The sequence below is a fragment of the Crinia signifera genome, chromosome 3 (genome assembly GCF_055691185.1).
Source record: "Crinia signifera chromosome 3, ASM5569118v1, whole genome shotgun sequence".
Classification (NCBI taxonomy): Eukaryota; Metazoa; Chordata; class Amphibia; order Anura; family Myobatrachidae; genus Crinia; species Crinia signifera.
The window spans coordinates 191,251,447-191,271,993 of record NC_139219.1 but is presented as its reverse complement, the minus strand read 5'-3'; the positions used below and the strand labels follow the sequence as shown (position 1 = coordinate 191,271,993).

The 20,547-nt window shown below is 40.7% G+C and overlaps 1 protein-coding gene across 3 annotated transcripts in view; it reads right to left on the bottom strand.

Moving 5' to 3' along the window:
- The window catches only part of IBTK (inhibitor of Bruton tyrosine kinase), a 95,329-nt gene that overhangs the window by 54,400 nt on the left and 20,382 nt on the right, over positions 1-20,547 (bottom strand). For all 3 annotated transcript variants that reach the window (XM_083177145.1, XM_083177144.1, XM_083177143.1), the window contains exons 7-17: positions 18,166-18,283; positions 17,905-18,085; positions 17,697-17,820; positions 13,315-13,492; positions 12,998-13,151; positions 11,711-12,319; positions 9,783-9,869; positions 7,427-7,509; positions 7,281-7,318; positions 6,153-6,249; positions 1,263-1,364 (exon numbers count right to left, since the gene is read on the bottom strand). In XM_083177145.1, coding sequence (XP_083033271.1) covers positions 1,263-1,364; positions 6,153-6,249; positions 7,281-7,318; positions 7,427-7,509; positions 9,783-9,869; positions 11,711-12,319; positions 12,998-13,151; positions 13,315-13,492; positions 17,697-17,820; positions 17,905-18,085; positions 18,166-18,283 — 1,771 coding nt within the window. The remainder of the gene's footprint in view (positions 1-1,262; positions 1,365-6,152; positions 6,250-7,280; positions 7,319-7,426; positions 7,510-9,782; positions 9,870-11,710; positions 12,320-12,997; positions 13,152-13,314; positions 13,493-17,696; positions 17,821-17,904; positions 18,086-18,165; positions 18,284-20,547) is intronic.

The window sequence follows — 20,547 nt, the reverse complement described above, 5'->3', positions numbered from 1 at the left end:
TTGTACACATGGAGCAGTTAACTCCACTTTCTTCTATACAGACTTTTATGGGGGAGAGCTACCAAAAAGCTAGTGAGAGATAAGATGGAAAGAGATAAAGTACCAACCACTCCACTTCTGAACTTTTTTAAGCCTAGCCTTTAAAACAGTGGTGGGGAACCTCCGGCCCGCAGGTCTTAAATGGACACGTAGACAGGCTAAATGGCCCACTCACCCATCCAGTGGCTTGGACGGGAGTCAAGTACAGGGGGGTTCTCATGACAGGTTGGTATCTCTCGCGAGATGACTCAATCTGCAGTGCAATCCGGACACTGGGAGTGCTATTCAGTGGCAGCCGCCGGAGCGCGGGACGGCTGCCGCAGGGCAATTTGTAAGTGGATTTTTTATATATGGCCCCCGAAGGAATTTCCTCTATTACAAACGGCCCTTGGCCCGAAAAAGGTTCCCCACCCCTGTTGTAAAAGGACAGACTATGATAGCTTTGTAGTTTTTCTCTCTCCAAGGATTAGTCTTTATCTCTCTCTCTCTGGGCCAGCTTGCACTTGCGCTGTACCAACTTGCACAGTACATCCCATAATTTACTGCGCTGATACTGATCGGATATGCACACAAATATTAGTAATAGTAAAGGGAAGCTCTCCCCATAAGAGATGTCATTTGTGATGACCGCAGGTCCCTGGATTTGAGGTTTATTACCCGGCGTTCCATCTGTGCATGCGCAGAAGGACGCGGACATTGCGGGAATGCTGGGAGGGATCCGATTAGATTCCTTTGAAAGCACAGATGCATAAAGGAGCCCAAAGTCACATCCCATCCTCTAACCTTAGATAATCTTCCTTAAACTTTTGAGATTTTTTTTTAGAAACTAGTACTAAAGTACAGTATGTTGAGCCAAGCTTCGGCGTCTAGAGACTGGCATATTGAATATAACATGGTTACATATTACTATAATGCAGAATATGCTCCTGGATTGTTACAATTATTTCCAATGTGGTTTAGGCCCAATATAAACAGCGACTTCTTTCCCGCCTTGTCTATTTAAGTGTTTATTTGCAGAATTTATAAGAACGGTTAGCTGTGCTCCGTGCATTATGTGGTGCATAAATTACATAGAATTGTAAGAGCCTTTTGCTTGCTAATTTACTGCATGTGTGTTATTTTATGTGAGACCTCATACTATCTTGTTTTCCTTTCAATAAAGGGCTTGATTAAAAACAGAAACGGAATAACTTCTCCTTAGCAACACTTGTTCTCCTACTCACGTCTTTCAGTTAGAGTGACTTCACATATCTCCTTCAAACGAATAACAAGCAGCTGGTCTGCCATAACTAGGACATTGCAGACAAATTCAACATTTGAAGATCCTGAAAAAAATAAAAGCAAGAAATAATTACAAATCAGAAGTTGTAGAATTTAATATTCAAAATAACAATCTGCAATGAAACTTTTGTAATCTTTATTTCTACTATATACAATTAAGAGAGAAAAAATAAGACAACTTTGCCCTTTAGGAGCCACCTAAGCTTTCATTTACTAAAAGTGACTATTCTAACACTGCTTTACATCATTCTCACCAAGCACTGAGGCCTAAGTTTATAGTATACGGTCATTAGGCCAACATGTATTGGGTCGACCACAGAAGGACGACACAGCTTAGGTCGACACATGAAATACAGATGATAAGCTCTCCTTAAAGCTGCTCCTAGCAATTCTATCACCATCCGCCGCCATTCACCAGCACGCAGAAGGGGGCGCTTGTGCATGAGACGCTCACGTGCCCTGTTCTGACAGAGTTCGCCGATACGATTCCCTGGGCTGGCTGAGAGGCATTACATCTGTAGGTCAACATGGCAAAGGTCAACAGGGGTTGAAGGTCAACACAAGCATTAGGTTGACAATAGCAAGGCCGACAGTCAAAAGGTTGACATGAGTTTTTGTTATCTGTCATGTGCCGACGGGCCGTATTTCATGCCCTATCATCCACTAGGGCATGGAGGGAGAATAGAATAGTGTGCCGAGCTAATATGGGTGGACCTAATGACCCAAACCCAGGTTTACGTATTCGGCAAAGCAAAACTTACAGTATGCATAATTACTAAAATACAACGCAATGTCTTATTTTATGATTAACTGTGGACACATTATCGTGGAAATACCTTGGTTAGCAAATAACGCAGTAGTCAAATTTAGAAAGTGAGGAATAAAACCAAAATCCTAAAACAAATCATTGAAATAAAATGACATCAAACAAGAGTACCGGTAAATGTTTTCTACCAGCGAATATGCAATAGCAGATATAAATACTGTATACCACATCCCCAAAACAAATACATCTCATTTGGATCTACCTTATAGCAAGCAGTATATTTGTAATATACTACCAACTCCACCTTTACCAAATATTTCTGCAGCCTCATTTCCTTTAGTTTACCACTGCCAAGAAAAAAAAAAAAAAAAAAAAGAACCTTGAAAACATAAGCTGGCCTTGCTTTGCCAGGGCAAGGGATGTATTCCTTGGTGGAAAATTAAAATATACACTTTGAGCCTCTGTTGATTTTGAGTCCTTTACCCCGAGGTGACATAAAAATATGAGAGGATTCAGACCAGCGTCAGCAGAACTTGACTCATAAAAGTAGGAGAATATACAGGTCCCATCTTGCAGAGTTGCTCTGCTTAAAACCCATGTGGACTTCCCAGAAGAGACCTACTACCAAAGCAAAAGCAACAGAAAAGAAACATAGGGCCAGATTCAATATGGCCGGCAATGGGGGTTTAACGGCGAGGATCACAAAAAACAAGCCACCCTTGCCGGCCGCTCACCCTATTCAACGTTCTGGGGGAATCCTCGCTGTCAGAAAACGTTGAGGATCCCCCCAAACTTCCTGCATTAGCCGCGAGCCCCGCTGTATTGGGGGCCGCACACGCCATTTCCACCTCGCTGTAAAAACCCAGTGAGGTGGAAACAGCGTGTGCAGGGGGGTCAGTTGAACACTGACCCGCGAGCTGTGATGGGAGCGATCTACACTGCTCGCAGTCACAGCTCACATGAGAGCATTGAATACGGGCCATAGTGGTAGTGAGCGAGGTACTATGGAAGGTACTTCTAATCCAATTATGAAGATGCTGCCAGTCCCATCCTATGGATCTGGGATTGAGGGCAGACCAAAGCAATAAGATAGTTATGAAGAAAAGCATACTACATCAAGGTGATCTATGGCTGCCTATTTATTGAGGTTAAAAGCCCAAAAGCTGGACCGAACTACAGCTGGCTAAACTGAGAAATCCTGAGCATCACCACAGTACCCCATGACAGGGGAGATTTACCAAATCTTAGCGAGAGATAAAGGGCCTGATTCAGACCTGTTTGCTAGGCAGCCTTTTTTCTGTCCTTTTTTACCTCTTCTCCGTTTACTTAACTTAAAATAAAAAACTACAAATGTTGATGATAAATACTTTATACGGTGTATATTTTATATACGACATGCACATTTATGTGTCTTCTGTTCATTTCTGAAATTTCAGGGTTTTTTGCATGTGAATTTTTGATATCTTCATCTACTGAATAAAATTGCTATAATAAAAACCTGCAATAATTATTACACATTTGTTAAAAATAGGTGGGCTTTTAAAAGCAAATAAGAGCACCAATTACATTTTCTTCAGGACAGTAACAGGTAATAATGTTAGTAAATATTAAAGTGGCTTGGGGGGGGGTTCCCCATTTTTCTTTAAAAGAATGGTACTTGTTTCCTAGCACGGCGCCTGCGATTTTAATTGTATCCATCGGGTCCTAAAAAAATCGCGTTGATCAAATCGCATGCAACCAAATTGCATGCGATCGATGCGATTTTTAAATTGGAACCAATGTAAAATGGTCCCTGAGACCCGATTTTACATTGGGCCCAATGTTAAATGCCCCCCAGACCCCAATTTTCATTGTACACCCACCCCGATGGGTCTAATGCCCCCCCATTGTTAACGCCACCCCACGATTAACGCCAACCCGAAGCGTGGCGAGAGCCAGAAACTGTTTCATAACGCACTAGTTTATTTATACTGTATCTACCATGCAGTTAGAGTTCGGGTTCGGGGGGGGGGGGGGGGGGGGGGGGTCATTTGTCATGTAAAATACCCATAAGGGTGGGTATACAATGAAAAAATCGGGTCCATTAGCCCATTTAACATTGTTCCCTATGGAAAATTGCATCCATCGCATCGGTCGCATCGCATGCCTTAACTTAAAGCATGCGGTGGACGCGATTTTTTATTTGTCGGGGAAAAGGCTAAAAAAAAATAGCCCAAAAATCGCGTCGGTCGCGTCCATCGCATACCTTAAGTTAAGGTATGCGATCACCTATGACGGGCGCCGTGCTAGGAAACAAGTACCAAAAGAACTTCCTGCATTTATTACTGTTCCAGAATGGACCCCCCCCCCCCCTCCTTCCAATGTAATTCCCAGGCAACTATATGCATCTATTTAAAAAAATATTAGTTTCTACAGTAATATTCTAATTCCTTGAAAGAAGATAAGGAAGAATCCTGCATACTGCATATCTGGACAGACAGGAAAGCCGCGTACACACTAGACAACTTGTGCTGCTGCCGATGGGTTTACCGTATCATCCGCGGATGAGCAATATTGAAAATACACACACTGAACCATATTGTTACAGATATCATTCAGTGACATCACTGTGACCCCACTGAACATGCAAGTCGTTAGCTACAAAGCAAAAATTGACCTGCATGTTCAGCTAATAGGGGCAGTCATTAACAATGTGTTATGCACTTCACATTATTTTAAAGATATCGGTTAGAAGTGCCCTACTGAGCAACATCTTTTAAAAAATTGTGAAGTATGTACGAGGCTTTAGTCTGGATATTTGTACATTAGGTATGGCTAACTGACTACAGTACCTATCAGCCACTGGCTGATCATTTCATTTACTGCACTACAGGCATCCATCTCTTTTTCTCTTATTTAATATTGTATTCAGATCAGGAACAGGATTCTCTAAGATACTTGCTGCCACCTTGTGATGGACTGTGTAAACTACATCTTTGAGTCAGACAAGCAAAGAGCGCACTCACCAGACTGTTTGTAATCCTTAAAAAGCAAGACTTTAAACAAAATAGTAAAATATACGCACTAGAGTCCATTATGCTTAATAAGGATTTGTCAAGACTAGATGCAATACACCAATGTGCTTTGTTGTGCAAACAACAACTTTTTGAATGAATGTGATTCTTATTATTCAAGCTTCACCATACATGATGCTGATCCTGCTGGAGCCTACTGAAAAATAGCCCTGGTCCTAGGGTTTCTCTAGCCCTATGCATTACAGTAGGACCCTGTTAGCACAGAGGCAATGCAGTTTCCTAGGGTTTATCTAGCCCCATGCACTACACTAGGACCCTGATCACACAGAGGCAATGCAGTGTCCTAGAGTTTCTCTAGCCTCATGCACTACACTAGGACCCCAATAGGAAAGTGGCAATGCGGTGTCCTAGGGTTTCTCTATCCCCATGCATTACAGTAGGATCCTGATAGCACAGAGGCAATGCAGTGTCCTAGGGTTTCTCTAGCCCCATGCACTACAGTAGGACCCCGATAGCAAAGTGGCAATGCGGTGTCCTAGGGTCTTGTGGACCCATGCAGTAAAGCAGGACTCTGATAGCATATTGCCAATGCAGTATCCTAGGTTTTCACTAGCCCTATCAACTACAATAGGATTCTCAAATAAAAAAAAATAAAGTCTACAAATGCATCACTGAAAAAGAAAGCATATTTGGAAAATGACAGACCACGTCATTTTTTCTTTCTTGTAGTTCACAAAGGAATGAAGGAAAATATTGTGGAGGGCAGAAAACCACAAACATTTAGAAATATGAATAATTAGTGAATATTTCATGCAACTTCTAGGATACCTCTTACTGCCCCAATTATCATTTCTTATTGCACATACCAGTCAGAGAGATCCTTTCTGGATACTGGCCAGTTAGGTAACTTACTACAGTCACAGAACAGGTTCTACAAACTGGATGACATATTCTTCAGAGAGGCGCGGCAGATTTACTTGCTCTGAGAAACGTAACTGTCATCAGATATATTTGCATTCAATAATCATCTACACATAATCCAGCACACTCACCTTTGACAGCTGGAGCTTCATCTGTGTACATATAATCAATAATGACATGTAACACATTTGAGTGGACAGGCATTTCTAGAGCTGTACAGCATGTTGCCTGTAATAAATCAACAGATACACAATGGAGTTACTATAATAAAAAGTAAAATAGCATGAACAGTTTGGGAAGTATTTTTGTTATATGCATTCAAAGTTGCAAACCAGATATATGAAAAGAATAATAGGAGACTATGAGCAAGCTGATAACCAGTCTATGCATTTTAAGATAAAATATCACTTCAAGCAAGCAACATGGATGTGTAGCATTAATTCTTCTGAAATGGTGAACTACATATTCCATTCATGGAACATTTAGAAGACAGAAGGATGAAGAGAAATATTCAGTGCCATAAAGAAAAATTAAGACAATATTTTAAAATAGTTATTGATAAAACACTTACAGTACCTTAATGTAATCAAACACTTAGGATCTTATTCTTACACTATATAGGTGTCTCTGAACGGCGAGCGCTGCATAAATCATCCGATGATCATCTCTGCCTGCGAATGGATGATTATGTAACTCATCCATTCGCAGGCGTGCGGGGGGGGGGGGGGGGGGTGTTCCGCACTGCGGGCGGCATCTGATGGACTAGAAAAACTGTGAAATTTGCAGCCTTGCGAGTCCATCAGAATAAGGTCCTTAATCACTAGCAATAGAAAACCATAGGGGTCTATGTATCAATATTGCAGTATTCCCGTAATTATTATTATGACAAATCAGTGATAGTGCAGAGATAGTGTCTGTGAGAACACGCTGTCCCTGATATCATTCGCTACCTTTTATGACATAGGGCAAGTGTAGAAGTGTCATTTTTGAAGAACCTATAGCAGAGGACAAAGGCGGTTGGAGAGGGACCTGCACTTTACTGAGCTTGGTAAATAGGGGCCAGACCACAATCCCAATTGAGAATGGGAACTGCGGTCTTCTAATTAGTCTATTCAGTATTTATGATTGAATAGCAAAAAATGACAACATGTCTTTCCCCCAAGGTAACTCACAATGAACAGAACCGGAGGCTAACTGAATTTGTTTTTAATTGTAGACCAACGTACACAAAATGCTGTTAACCATATAACTTATTTTACCTCGATCCAAGTGCTGCTAAGCATGCTGTGAAAGTATTCTGCAAAAAAAAAAAAAAAAAAAAAACACAAAATGGACAGTGTTAAAATGAGTGGATTTATGGAAACATAGCTATAACAAATGAATGCTTCCTAATAAATAAACATACCAAGTCTTGCACACAGAACACATTTATGGCAATGAAATTCTTTTCCATCTTCTGATCTCATAGTCACATCACACAGTGAGGAGCTGTAACAAGAAATATAATTTCAGAACAAACCTAAATGATGAATATATGTATTAACTAAATATTTACACAAACTATATAATTTGCAGGGAAAGAGTTTGGGGTTTTGCCTATAAACATCAGACAAAACCCCCTCAGCACACAGCATTGTGTGGTGCATTGCTAGTGCTGCGAGATCTGCTGAGCGATCTGTACGGAGGCCAGTGCCGCCCCGTGTATATGCAGCTTAAAGCATACATTTACAACAATATTCACATTTTAACATTAACCTTTAGTCAGTTCCCCTTCCGCAACTTGATTTTGATGGCTCATAATTGTAGAGCCATTCCATGTGATGGAACAGGATATTTGAGGACATTTTTTTTTTTTTTTTTCAATATCTTTTTATTGACTTTGAAAATAGTACAAACACACATCCATCGTAAGCAATATGGAATACACAATGAAAAGTACATTTCAGATGTATCACTTGTGTAACAATAAAAGAACATACGATGCCAACTATATCGATTTCAAGTGGTCGATATCTGAAGCATATCCAATCTTTGATTCACACAGTGCAAACTCTAAACCACAGGTCTTCAACCTGTGGCCCTCCAGATGTTGTGAAACTACATGTCCCAGCATGCCCTGACAGTTTTGGCATGCTCTTATAGGAAACAAATGTGGCAATGCATGTTGGAACATGTAGTTTCACAACATCTGGAGGGCCATAGATTGAAGACCCATGCTCTAAACAAACTACGATAAATGTAAATAACCCATAAGAATATTATGGGGATAAAAACAGAAGAAAAGAGTAGAAAAAAGAACAGCCAGAAAAAGGAAAGAATGAGAGAGATAAAGAGGATTGTGTGGTTGGTATTTACAAACATGTACAGCCATCTATATTTAGTTGTTAACCAGGTAAGTTTGTGTGGACTTAAACTCCATCCATGGGAGCCAAATCGCCGCAAACTCCTGGGTACGTTCAGGGGGTACTCTCAGGTCTTCCATGGTCATATACAGATCCACCCGTGCGAACCATTCTTTAGTCGTGGGGGGGTAGATCTCCAATGTACCGGTATAACAGCTTTTGCTGCACCATTCAAAAACTTCAATAAGGACTTTCTGTAAGACCTCAACGAGCCCAGGTATAGGTTTAACAACCAGAACGAGGGGGTATTAGGCATTTCTGTTTTTTGAGGACATTTTTTATTTTTCTGTTTCCTGATTAAGGTTGAATAATAAATATTGAACTTTTGTCTATCATAAATCATCTAAAGCTAGTTAATTCTAGTAAAATATATATGTTAAAAAAAAAAGGTTGGTAAAAAAATAGCAAAGTACTTGAAATGCAATAGGACTCACAGAATGTTACATTACGTTAAACTTCTGTGAAATTAAATCAGGCTGGACTCAGGCTTACCCCTGTACACGGAAAGCTGAACTAATGGTTTAATAATATATCAATATAAATATTTTTGCATTTGTGCTTTGTACAAAAAAAAAACATTTACAGGAATACTATTGTTGCCACATACATCTTAACCAGGATAGGAAAAACATGTTTTGACGGCCGCACTAGCCGTTTTTTCACCTCACTGAAAAGAACCAGCGAGGTGGAAATGGCAAGTGAGTCAGTTGAATACTGACCGCAGGCTATGACAGCGAGCTATCGGCACTGCTTGCCGTCAAAGCTCGCCTAAACGGCATTGAATATACCCCTTGGTTTTAGTTTCTATGGACAGTGAATGAAGTGTGATAGTACACAGAGCACAGCCCCAAGGTGGCAGGAGGTGGTCAAGGAAATATATTAGATAGTTTCCGTGCAGGCACAGGAGCAATGTTATCAGAGCAGGAATAAACACATAAATAAAGACAAATAGGAAAAAATGACCAATATAGGACGATAAACTCCCGCAGCAAATAGATTCACAGCTCCGACAGCCCGGAATTTATTGCAGCTTATACTCCAGATGCCTCAGGCACCCTAATCATAATGCTGTGGATCTGTGATAACACAAGGACCCCATGTGTTATTGCCGAAATGGTCCCAAATTGTATAGCTGATATAGATCAGGCTATCAGCCCTTTTTTCCAAGAGACAAAGCATCGGGGCTAATTGGATACCCCCCATAACGAGAAATATTAATTTGACTGGAGAACTTCTTTATGACTTGAACACATATGAAAATCATACACTTGATTTATGCATTACTGGTAAGCAATACATTTGAAGTAGAATCCAGAAACAAGAATGAGGCACATTGATGACCTCATGGCCTGTACATACTATTTATGTTGGCTGAATCTTGGCTTGTTCCCACACTTCTTCTGGACAACAACAATGGCTCCATTTTCATATCTGACTCCATCCAATCTGTAATGGAACCAGTACACATTTATTAACATAATTCATTCAAATAAGATATAAGCAGCCACCAATCACAAATAAAACAAGAGATATTTTTTTAAAACTGGAATAATTTTTGTTGTGTTTCTATCTGAAACAAATGATGACCATACGGTTTGCCCATTATTTTGCTTTGTAAAAATATTACTGTAATTTTGCAGAGTATAATTAAGAATCTTTGTAATATGGTATAATTAACAGTTTTTACTGCAGGACACGCATTATAAAATACAAAAGGGAAGCATTATAGCATGCTACATATAAAACATCTTTTGGCATTATCAACTAATTGTCTTCGGGCACATGTAATTAATGGGCGCCCTATGGGCTATATTCCATTGTTCTGCAGATGGGCGCAAGTGCTGCAGGCACCCATTATTAATCATGCTTGCTGCACCCATGGTCAGGCATCTGCTTGCCACCTCAGGAGAGTGTGAGAAGAAATAATGGGCACTCGTGAAACTCAGAACCACTGTTACAAACAAAAAGCTTTGTAACTTTAGAGGAGAGCTGCAGTCGCCCAAAAACAATTGAATATCCTGCACATTAATGTTTAAGGGAATTGTTGTTTTCATCTGAACTTTATAGTGCATACACACTGAATGATTACAAACGATAAAGATAAATGGACAAATCGTTTAAAAGTATACTGCAGACTGCCTGTGTGTGGCACGATGGCCAGACAGTCGGAATTCCAATGGTCAGTATACAGACATCGGAATCCTGGCCGCTGGTACTCCAATAGTGGGGCGAGCGCAAAGAAGCCTCTTGCGGGCTCGGTGGCCATCAGTCGGGATCCAGGGAATTTAAACAGTCCGGATTCTGGTGTCAGTATACTCACCATCAGAATCCTGACTGTTCACACCCAGTCTGCCTGTTTCCAGAAAGGCTGTAAAATTGCTCGTACCCAGGAAATGTTAACTTCCCTATTTTATTTACATCAACTTCAAGCTTAGCGGCCCCTTCACCTAACTTGTATATAAATGATGTTGTGAATCATGTTAAGGTGCATACATACGGAACAATTTAAAGGACAATGTGGGCATTCCCGATCAATGGGAACGACCAATCGTTCAAATTGTTCTGTGCAACGTTAACAAAGCACGTACCCGCCGATCATTAATGATGGTCTATGATCTTCCCTGCGTGTAGAAAGATCATAGACCAATCTTGTTATCTATCAATTTGTTCCATGTGTACACACACTCGTGAACGATGTTGGAAGGCTTCCGCATTCGTTCCGTGTGTATGCCCATTAAGTTGGTTATTTGGCCTAGAATACTGTAGTTATTTTGTTGCAGCATCAAATGAAAATAGTAGCTCACCTCACCGATACAAACCATCAATGTAAATGTTTGATTAGAAAAATACGTCTATGCAATGCCTCACGACACAGAGTTTTGAAACCTCCAGGACGCAACCCATGGAAGACATGTATCAAACATTTAAAAGGGGAAGAGGACAAGTAAGTTGTTAATTTCACCCAGCTTTTACCGATCATTCTACAGAATGTACTTGATAAATGCAAGCTGGGTGCTTGCTATGGATAACGTCTCCACTTGGCAGCTTGTTAGAAAGCCTGATACATCTCCTGTGTATCTGAATCAGCTACAGGTCCCATAACAGTGAGGCAACTTACAGTTTACTGACCAGTCTCAATTTCCTACTAGCCTAAGACAAAAACCCATTCATCTTTCTTTAGATGTAAAGTTCAGAATTTGGAATTTCTCTACTTAAATGGCAGAACACTGCAAGATGGTGTGATATTCTCTTAATATGCATAATGAAAAAGAAATCTCTGAACACACCTTGAACTCAGATTGCTCAGGCCAAACTTCTTGGCTAGATTCTGCAGCATTTTTACAGGGCTAGGTTCTTCACTAACATATTTGGGTTTCTTGGGAGGCTTTGCCTTGCTTTTCTTCTTTTCATTATCTGCACAGATCTCGCTGTTCCTGTAGACCTCATAGGCAGACTTTCCTTTCATATCTTCATTGAAACTAATCTTCTGGAAATCGGAGATGATATTGTCTTTATTGTCTTCTATTTTCTCGTTTTGAATGGCTCTGGGTTTGTGACCTTTTACCAACATATCACATGTATCCGTGTAGACAAACTGCAAGATGTAGGTAAAAAGCCCAGGAGGAATTTTCTCAATAACAAACACATCACATCCCGCGGCATCCTCCCCATTATGGTAAATATCTGGAAAGTCAATCTGATTACTGTCCCCAGAAAAAAACAGCCTTCGGAAGAAGTCACATTTCATGGCCAGGATGTACTTATGCGCTGGGAAACTTTGGGAACCCAGCAAGAAAGTCACATCATGGATGCTATCCAATTCATCTACTTCACCAAGAAGCTTCTTAAAATCTTCAGTAAAAATGGAAGAAGACACAACTGGAACTTCAAAAAGGCTGAAAGATAGAAATCATGCAGGAATACAATTATATTTGTTTCTACAAAAAACAGGAGTACATTTCACAAACTGCTTTCTCCATTCACACACTAAAACATAAATTAAATGATGTGGCCTGACTGATTCCATTCATTGAAACACTCCATTAGAACCCACCTAGCCATTTTTCTCACTGTGCGACCATTATCCACTATGTGTCTCCTCACTATCACCACTTATACCATTCCTCTTGAGAATGTAAGCTCTCAAAAGCAGGGATCTCCCTTCTCTTACATCATTACTCCCTGCCATCAGCTGGGTTACCTCAGCTGCTTTCGATAGGGGACCGCTCCCCATCCTAGTAAAGAGATCCAGCATATGCGGGATCTGCGTAGTCCCCCAATGATCTGTCCAGCCAAGCCCACACTCTGTCTTCTGCAATCCCCCCCCCCCCCCACCCAGTCCCACATCTCTCCCAATTAAGCCATTACCATCAGTCGGCTCCTGCACTAAGGCTAGGTATATCACCTCTCCCAAACAATGGTAATGTTATGGCGCAGGCCCTGGCACCCGCTACATGTTTATGTTTGAAACAGGACAGATCTTTTATTATTATTATTATGTCTACCCTGTTTGTATCATTGCTTTGTATAGCACTGCTGTACTTCGTAGAGACCTTCAACAAAATGAGTGCTACCTTGTTTTTGGATCGGATTGCAACACAGCAAAGTTACACCCATTAGGATCTGTTGTTACACTAACAGCCCTATGGACAAAGGGAAGCTTCTGAAGACCAATTCTTTCATACATGCTGTGCAAATCGGTGTGAGCAGAGTCTGATCCTGAATTCTCTGCAAGAGAAAATACATAGGAGAGCATTTAAACATGCTTGGGATAGGCAATTGAATATCCTTACAAAGAATGAAGGTTAAAAAATGACTGAGATTGCCTTAAGAATAAAAAAAAGGTCAGAACATACAATAATTACATTATGCATAGAAAGAGAGAAAATACCTTTTTTGTCAACATGATTTTTTTTCTCAGACATCCACTTTCCACTAAATCCTTCTCCTTCTTGTGTGACAAACAGCATTTCATCTTTATTTAGGGCAAAGTCAGACATAAATACTTGTCTCCCATAAACCCATCGGCACTGCTTAATGGAACTACTGGTAGATTTCCAACAAAATACCTTGAAAGCAGAATAAGTAAAAATACATTTATAAAATATATTTTTTAAATCACACACAATGTATATATACTGTACACATATACACACACACACACACTCTAGTAAATTAACACACTTGGTGGTTTGTGTCTGTCTTTGGATTATGGGGTATATTCAATTGCTGTTGAATTTCCTAGGCATTTTTCCTAGGCAAATTACTTGCCGATTCATGTGTTTTGACTGAATCATGTGTTTTGACTTGTTTTTAGTTAATTTTCACCAATGCAGATTCAACCAAAAAAATGAAACCGCATCAGCAAAAAAAGGACTTGAAAAACGGTCCAAAAAACCCACAATTGAATACACAGGAATATAAACATCCTGTTTCAGTTTGCCAAAAAAGGAATGTTTTAAATCCCTGTATATACAATTTAGATCCCTATTCAATGGAATACCTCCTACGGATTCCTCAATAATGCACTCAGCAGTTTTTTGCGTCATAAAAAAAGAAACACGCTATTAACACACATGCACATCTGATGTTCTGGTATACTAAGAGACCACTGTCAAGACAGTCCAGCTTAGAGAATACCAAAATCAGTCTGTACCTTAATTTATATTTATGTTTTATATCTCCAGATACCAATTCAATGTGATAGCCCTTCTTGTTCCCTCTTAATGCAATATTACATTGTTCTTAGAAGTCATAATAAGGTATCCGGTTTGTAATAGCTTAAAGTTAAACACAGAATGCAATGCAATATAAGTGTTGATACACAGTCTTGTAGTAATGTTGCTGAAAATGCAAACCGGTTTGGTCTTATGATGATCCTAATATTTGTGCTGAGCTGTAATCTACCGAACACAGAATCCCATACTTGGGAGGTCCCCAATTGACTGATGTTATCAAGAGCCTGTTGTGAATCCAGCTATAGGAATGGCAAAGTGCCAGGATGAAAGCTGGGCTAGGACAGGAGTTCTGTCTTTGGAAGGACAGAAACTTTGAGAAAATCATAAGGACTTGCCTGCAGGACAAACTATCAATATTTGGAACCTTTGACTTTAAAAGCTATTATCTAGTTATTTCCTTTTGCTGACTTCAAAAAAAAGTTCATAAATATTACACTCCATACTGCAAGTCTTAAGGCCCATACCCACAGGGTGACTTTGAGCTGAAAGCAGCACAGTTTTCTCATTTGAGCGGCTTTCAGCTCAAAAGCTGCCCAGTGTGTACGGAGCAGCAATGAGCGGTGAAGACTGATGCATGCTCCCGCATCATTGTTGGCTTGGCCGCTTATCTGCTGTTATTACTAGCAGATGAGCAGGGGAGTGGATGGCTTTCCACAGCGTACTTCTATGGAAAGCCGTCCACCCTGGGGAAAATCGCTAAGACGGGCAAAAAATGCTTAGTTTGTATGCACTGAGCGTTTTTCAGCCCAACGATTTTCCCCATCATCGTTATCTATACATGCTGGGCAAAAATTCCCATTGTGAATGGACCTTTAAGCAGGTGTGGAAAAAGTGCTGAAAAGTAAAAATGCTTTCAACTTACATATGAAAATGATGATTATCACCAGTTTGTATCGCTGACTTTGTGCACATGTACTTAGAAGAATTGATGCAGTTTTGAAGGAAAAGGGTGGTTACATCAAATAATGATTTGATTTACATTTACCTACTGGTCATTTACTTTGCATTTTGTTAATTAATAAAAATCAACTATTAACACTTCCATTATATATAAAAAATGTAATCCCGCTTTAGGGGGTATTCATTAATTGCCTTATTTTTTGCAAGGTGAAAAAACGTCAATAATTCACCGGTCCGCATTCAATTAGCCAGTCAACGTGGTTTTTGCCCATGCCATATTTTTCACCAGCCGCGAAACATCGGCATGGAATTTGTATAGGGCAAATCTAATTCTCCCTAAAAATTCCGAAAACTGTATTTTTTCTATTGTGAAAAATTTGCCACGGACTGAATAACCCCTTAATATTTATAGTTTGAAACATTGCTATGTATCAGAAAACTTGATCAACCATGTTTAAATGCTTTCTAAAATTAACAATCCAACGTTATAAGGATTTTATAGGATTTACTTTCTTTCAAAACTGTTTTTTTACTGCTTATTATTACATCTAAATCTATGTAGGTAGACTATACATATTAAAACATAAAAAGTATACTCAGAGCCCTCTCATTAGAACCTAAGATATTTAATTGAAATATACATAAAAGGAGATTACACCATGAGGTGTTTCTCTGTGTATTTGTGTGTGAATTTACTGCATTGGTTCAGCTCACTCAATGGAAGACCACAAGCAACTAGAATGTGAAATAATACCAGGTGGGATTCCTTTATAATAGCATTTATTTAAATAAGTCATGCTGTAGTTACAGCATAATATAGGAATAAAAAAATAAGTTGTTTGAACCAGCCAATCCTGCACTGTTGGCATTCTAACAATCCGAATTTCAACCACTGGGATACTCAAGACATCCCCTATGCCAAGTGAATTTGTTTACCTTATACAGGAAATATAATCTTTTCTTACAAAACATTTTTTATTTTAATTTATATAACAAATGTGAGCAACGCTGGCATTTTTTAGTCGATAATTTACACCTCTCTCACAGAGGTGTTGGCATTTAAAGGGTTAAGAATATATGTTGGTTTTAGTGCTGCGCTCCGCCCTTTCTTACGGTTGTAAGGAATATAATGGAATACAGAATCAAATGACAAATAAACTTTGAATGTTGATTTAAATAAAATGAAGCTTTACTGATTAATAAATGCCGCTAATTGCTAATACAATGATTCAATTAGTCAATTAAGTGAAAAATAAATAAATTAAGTGAAAAATAAAACAAAACAAAAACAAGAGCAAGAAACAAAACCAAAACCACAATCAAAACAATCAGTAAGGATCAGTGACTCGATATTGGAACGGAGTTTGATTCCCACTGCAATGTCCTGCTCGAGATTTCTGTGTGTTATATGCACAATCACAGAAAGATGATTGGATGAAAAAATAGTAGGTATACCAAAACAAAAATCAAAAAACAACAAAAAACAAAAAACAAACAAAATCAGAGTCGTGAACGTTGGTGTATATCCACGTTACCGGTGGCTTGTGCGCGCCGGGTCGATCCTGATTAAATGATCTGGCTAGTGTTAATGTGTCAGACAACGGCGTCCCGTTAGCTGACAGAGTCTGGTGGTGTACACAGTCCTTTAAATGCTGAGTCTTCAGGTACCTCTTTCACATTGGTGGTCAGCGGCGCCCGGTTTTCGGGGGAAAGTGTCTGCTTTCTGTCACAGGTTGCCCGGACTTCTGGAGACTCTTTACAGTGGGATCGCTTGCACACGGGGCTGCGCGTTAACACTGCACCCTGTGCTGCGGTGCACTCACTGTGAAGTCTCCCTGTCTCGGAGGTTTGCAGGACACTGCCACGGATACCGATGTGGTCCGCGGCTGTGCCTGCTTCACCTCTCTACGGGTTCCCTGCACCAGTCGGTGTACACCACCAGACTCTGTCAGCTAACGGGACGCCGTTGTCTGACACATTAACACTAGCCAGATCATTTAATCAGGATCGACCCGGCGCGCACAAGCCACCGGTAACGTGGATATACACCAACGTTCACGACTCTGATTTTGTTTGTTTTTTGATTTTTGTTTTGGTATACCTACTATTTTTTCATCCAATCATCTTTCTGTGATTGTGCATATAACACACAGAAATCTCGAGCAGGACATTGCAGTGGGAATCAAACTCCGTTCCAATATCGAGTCACTGATCCTTACTGATTGTTTTGATTGTGGTTTTGGTTTTGTTTCTTGCTCTTGTTTTTGTTTTGTTTTATTTTTCACTTAATTTATTTATTTTTCACTTAATTGACTAATTGAATCATTGTATTAGCAATTAGCGGCATTTATTAATCAGTAAAGCTTCATTTTATTTAAATCAACATTCAAAGTTTATTTGTCATTTGATTCTGTATTCCATTATATTCCTTACAACCGTAAGAAAGGGCGGAGCGCAGCACTAAAACCAACATATATTCTGAAACTAAATCCAACGGATTAGTCATCCGTTAAGTGCGGCAGCTAGCCCAAGAATTCAGTGCGCAGGTACAACCCCCATTATTATAAATTTAAAGGGTTAAGCATATGTGTATCACATGTAAATTATCTCATCATTAAATAAAAGTCAGACTTACTCTGCCGGCTTGATCCAAGGCAAGAAAGCAAACAGGCTGGCCACCGCTTTCTTTGAGATGTTGTGTATCAGCCTTATGATCTAGAATTCCTCCAGAAACATGAACCTTTTTTAAATTTAGTTGCCTGTTCAAAGAACAACATATACTAGTTTGTTACAGGGATACATAGTAACAATATGAAACTTGAAGGAAAAGAATAAGGTCTTACTTGGATGCTAGCTTCTTGCACTGGTATTCGGTAAGGAGGTAAATGTCTCCCCTCTCGGTGACACAGACTGTCGCTCCATCACTGGCAGACACAAGAGATATACTGATGTCTTTATGATGCAGGGCAGAGATCTGCCGAGGACAGCTGACATGCTTTTCTCCATTAGGGTCTAGCAAATATCCTACAGGAAATAAAGAAGTGAAGCTTCCAAACTAGTTCAGAATTCTGAAAATAAATATGATTGGTAATGTGATTATGTACCTAATTGACCAGCATTGAGTCCCATTGTATACACAGCTGCTTTAGTCCACAACACAGTGTGAAACCTTCCAGCAGCCACCCCTATTACAGTCTTGCCTTTCAAAGTTTTAGCCTGCACCTGTTAAGAGAAAGATTTTGTTTATAGTTAAATGGAACTACTTAATTAATAATCAATTTAGATCCCTTAAGCTGGCCATACATCTACTGATTTATTGTCAGTTCTGGTTGGTTGGAGCAAAAACCTGGTAACGGATGAGAGGAAATGACAGGTGACCATTTGCTTTGAAATGCTGGAAAGCTGCCAAAAACCATCATTCAGATACTACCAGGTTTTTGTTCCAACCAGCCAGATATGACAATCATCTGTATGGCCAGCTTAACCCTCCAACTCTTTTTCAAGAACTGAAAACAACGTATGTGGCTATCTGTTATAATAATAAGCAGTACCCTAATTTGTGATCTGTATTCATTGTTTCTTTATTGCTTTGTCTAAGTAACTACAGAAAATGCAATTTTTGGCTTCAATTTATACCAATACATTATTGTCAATTTCATGTTTTCATTTCTTTTAAAGCCTGTTCTGGTGATTGTAGCGGAGTATAGGGCAGTACAGATGGTATAATGGTTACTATTACTGCCTCCCAGCACAGTGGTGGGTTTCCTCCGGGTGCTCTGGTTTCCTCCCACAATCCAAAAATATACTGGTAGGCGAATTGGCTCCCAACAAATTAACCCCAGAATGTCTGTGTGTGCGCGCGTGTATACGTGGTAGGGAGTATAGATTGTAAGCTCCACTGGGGCAGGGACTGATGTGAATGTTGAAATATTCTCTGTAAAGTGCTGCGGAATATGTATGCGATATATAAGAAACTGGTAATAAATAAATAAATAATAAATTAGATATGGGTACTTGTGTACTATCACGGCGCCCATCGCATCGCTGACCATATCGCATGCGATGCAACGCGATATCGGCCGATGTACAATGCCATACAATTCGATGGGATGCGATTATAAATTGTATAAGCACCCTAATGGGTGCTTACAATGCTTAAATGCACCCCCACGCCACCCCCCAAGTATAAACGTGAACCCGAAGCGTGGCGAGTGCAGCGAGCCCGCGAGGGGCAGCGGTACGCGTCCTACGATCGTTTCATACCCCCACTATCCACGTCGGCGTGGAGTTGATTTTATAAAGTGTGGCGAGCGCAGCAAGCCACCGAGCCCGAAGCGCAGTTAGCCCCGCGAGGGGACGCGGATACCTTTACAGGTATCCGCTTCCCCTCGCGGGCTTCACAGGTATCCGCGTCCGCTCGCCACACTTTATAAAATCAACTCCACGCCGACGTGGATAGTGGGGGTACGAAAAGGTCTTAGGACGCGTACCGCCACCCCTCGCTGGCTCGCTACGCTCGCCACGCTTCGGGGTCACGTTTATACTTGGGGGGTGGCGTGGGGGTGCAATCAAGCATTGTAAGCACCCATTAGGGTGCTTATACAATTTAATATCAAATATATTCGTTAAAATCGCATCGCATGCGATCTGATGTATGGCATGCGATGTGATTAAAAAATCGGGCGACTAATTATCGGGGTGCCGTGCTAGTACACAAGTACCAAGATCTGCTTAGCATTTTACTGTGATGGTACAGGTGCAGATGTTAGTGACAAGCCATTTAACCCAAAGATGGGTACACATTAAACAAGGTGTGGGGTGACATGGGAGCCGTGCTGCATTCTAAACTATATCCTTCATCATCCTGCAAGCGCAGACAAAGGAGGATGTCGCTGACGACTCTAGGGAGCATTCATCGGAAGCAACATTGTGCGTACACATTGGAATTTTTGAATCGCGAAACCGTTTTACTTGTCGTCAGGGCACACAGAGTATGGTACAGTAAGATTAAATTGTACTTGTGTAGTTTTACGGCGACAGGCTACGGCGACACTACGATTTCAGCGTAGCCCAAAGGCTGCCTAGTGTAGTCAGCGTAGTGTCCCCATCAGGCTGCGTAGTGTCCCTGTCAGGCAGCTAGTCACCGTACTGTCCCCGGGAGCTGCAGCTCTGTCCCCGGCATCCCTGGCAAGCCTCACACAGCGCCGGTAACCGCCAGATCCCCTGCACTGGCAGACACTGGTGGAGAGGGGATCAAGCGGGAGCCGGCGGAGAGGCGTTCCATCTGTCTGAGATGCACAAGCATCTCAGACGCTTGTGCGTCTTAGTAATTCTTGCGTCAGGGTACGTCAACCCTGCCTGTGTCCTCTTCAGGGAGACGGACAGGGTTAGGGGTTCGGTAGCGCATGCGTCTCCTGCACAAAGGGGGGTTGCGGTGCGCAAGTGCAACTCATGCACAATAAAGGACATATTTGCCAGTGCTCCAT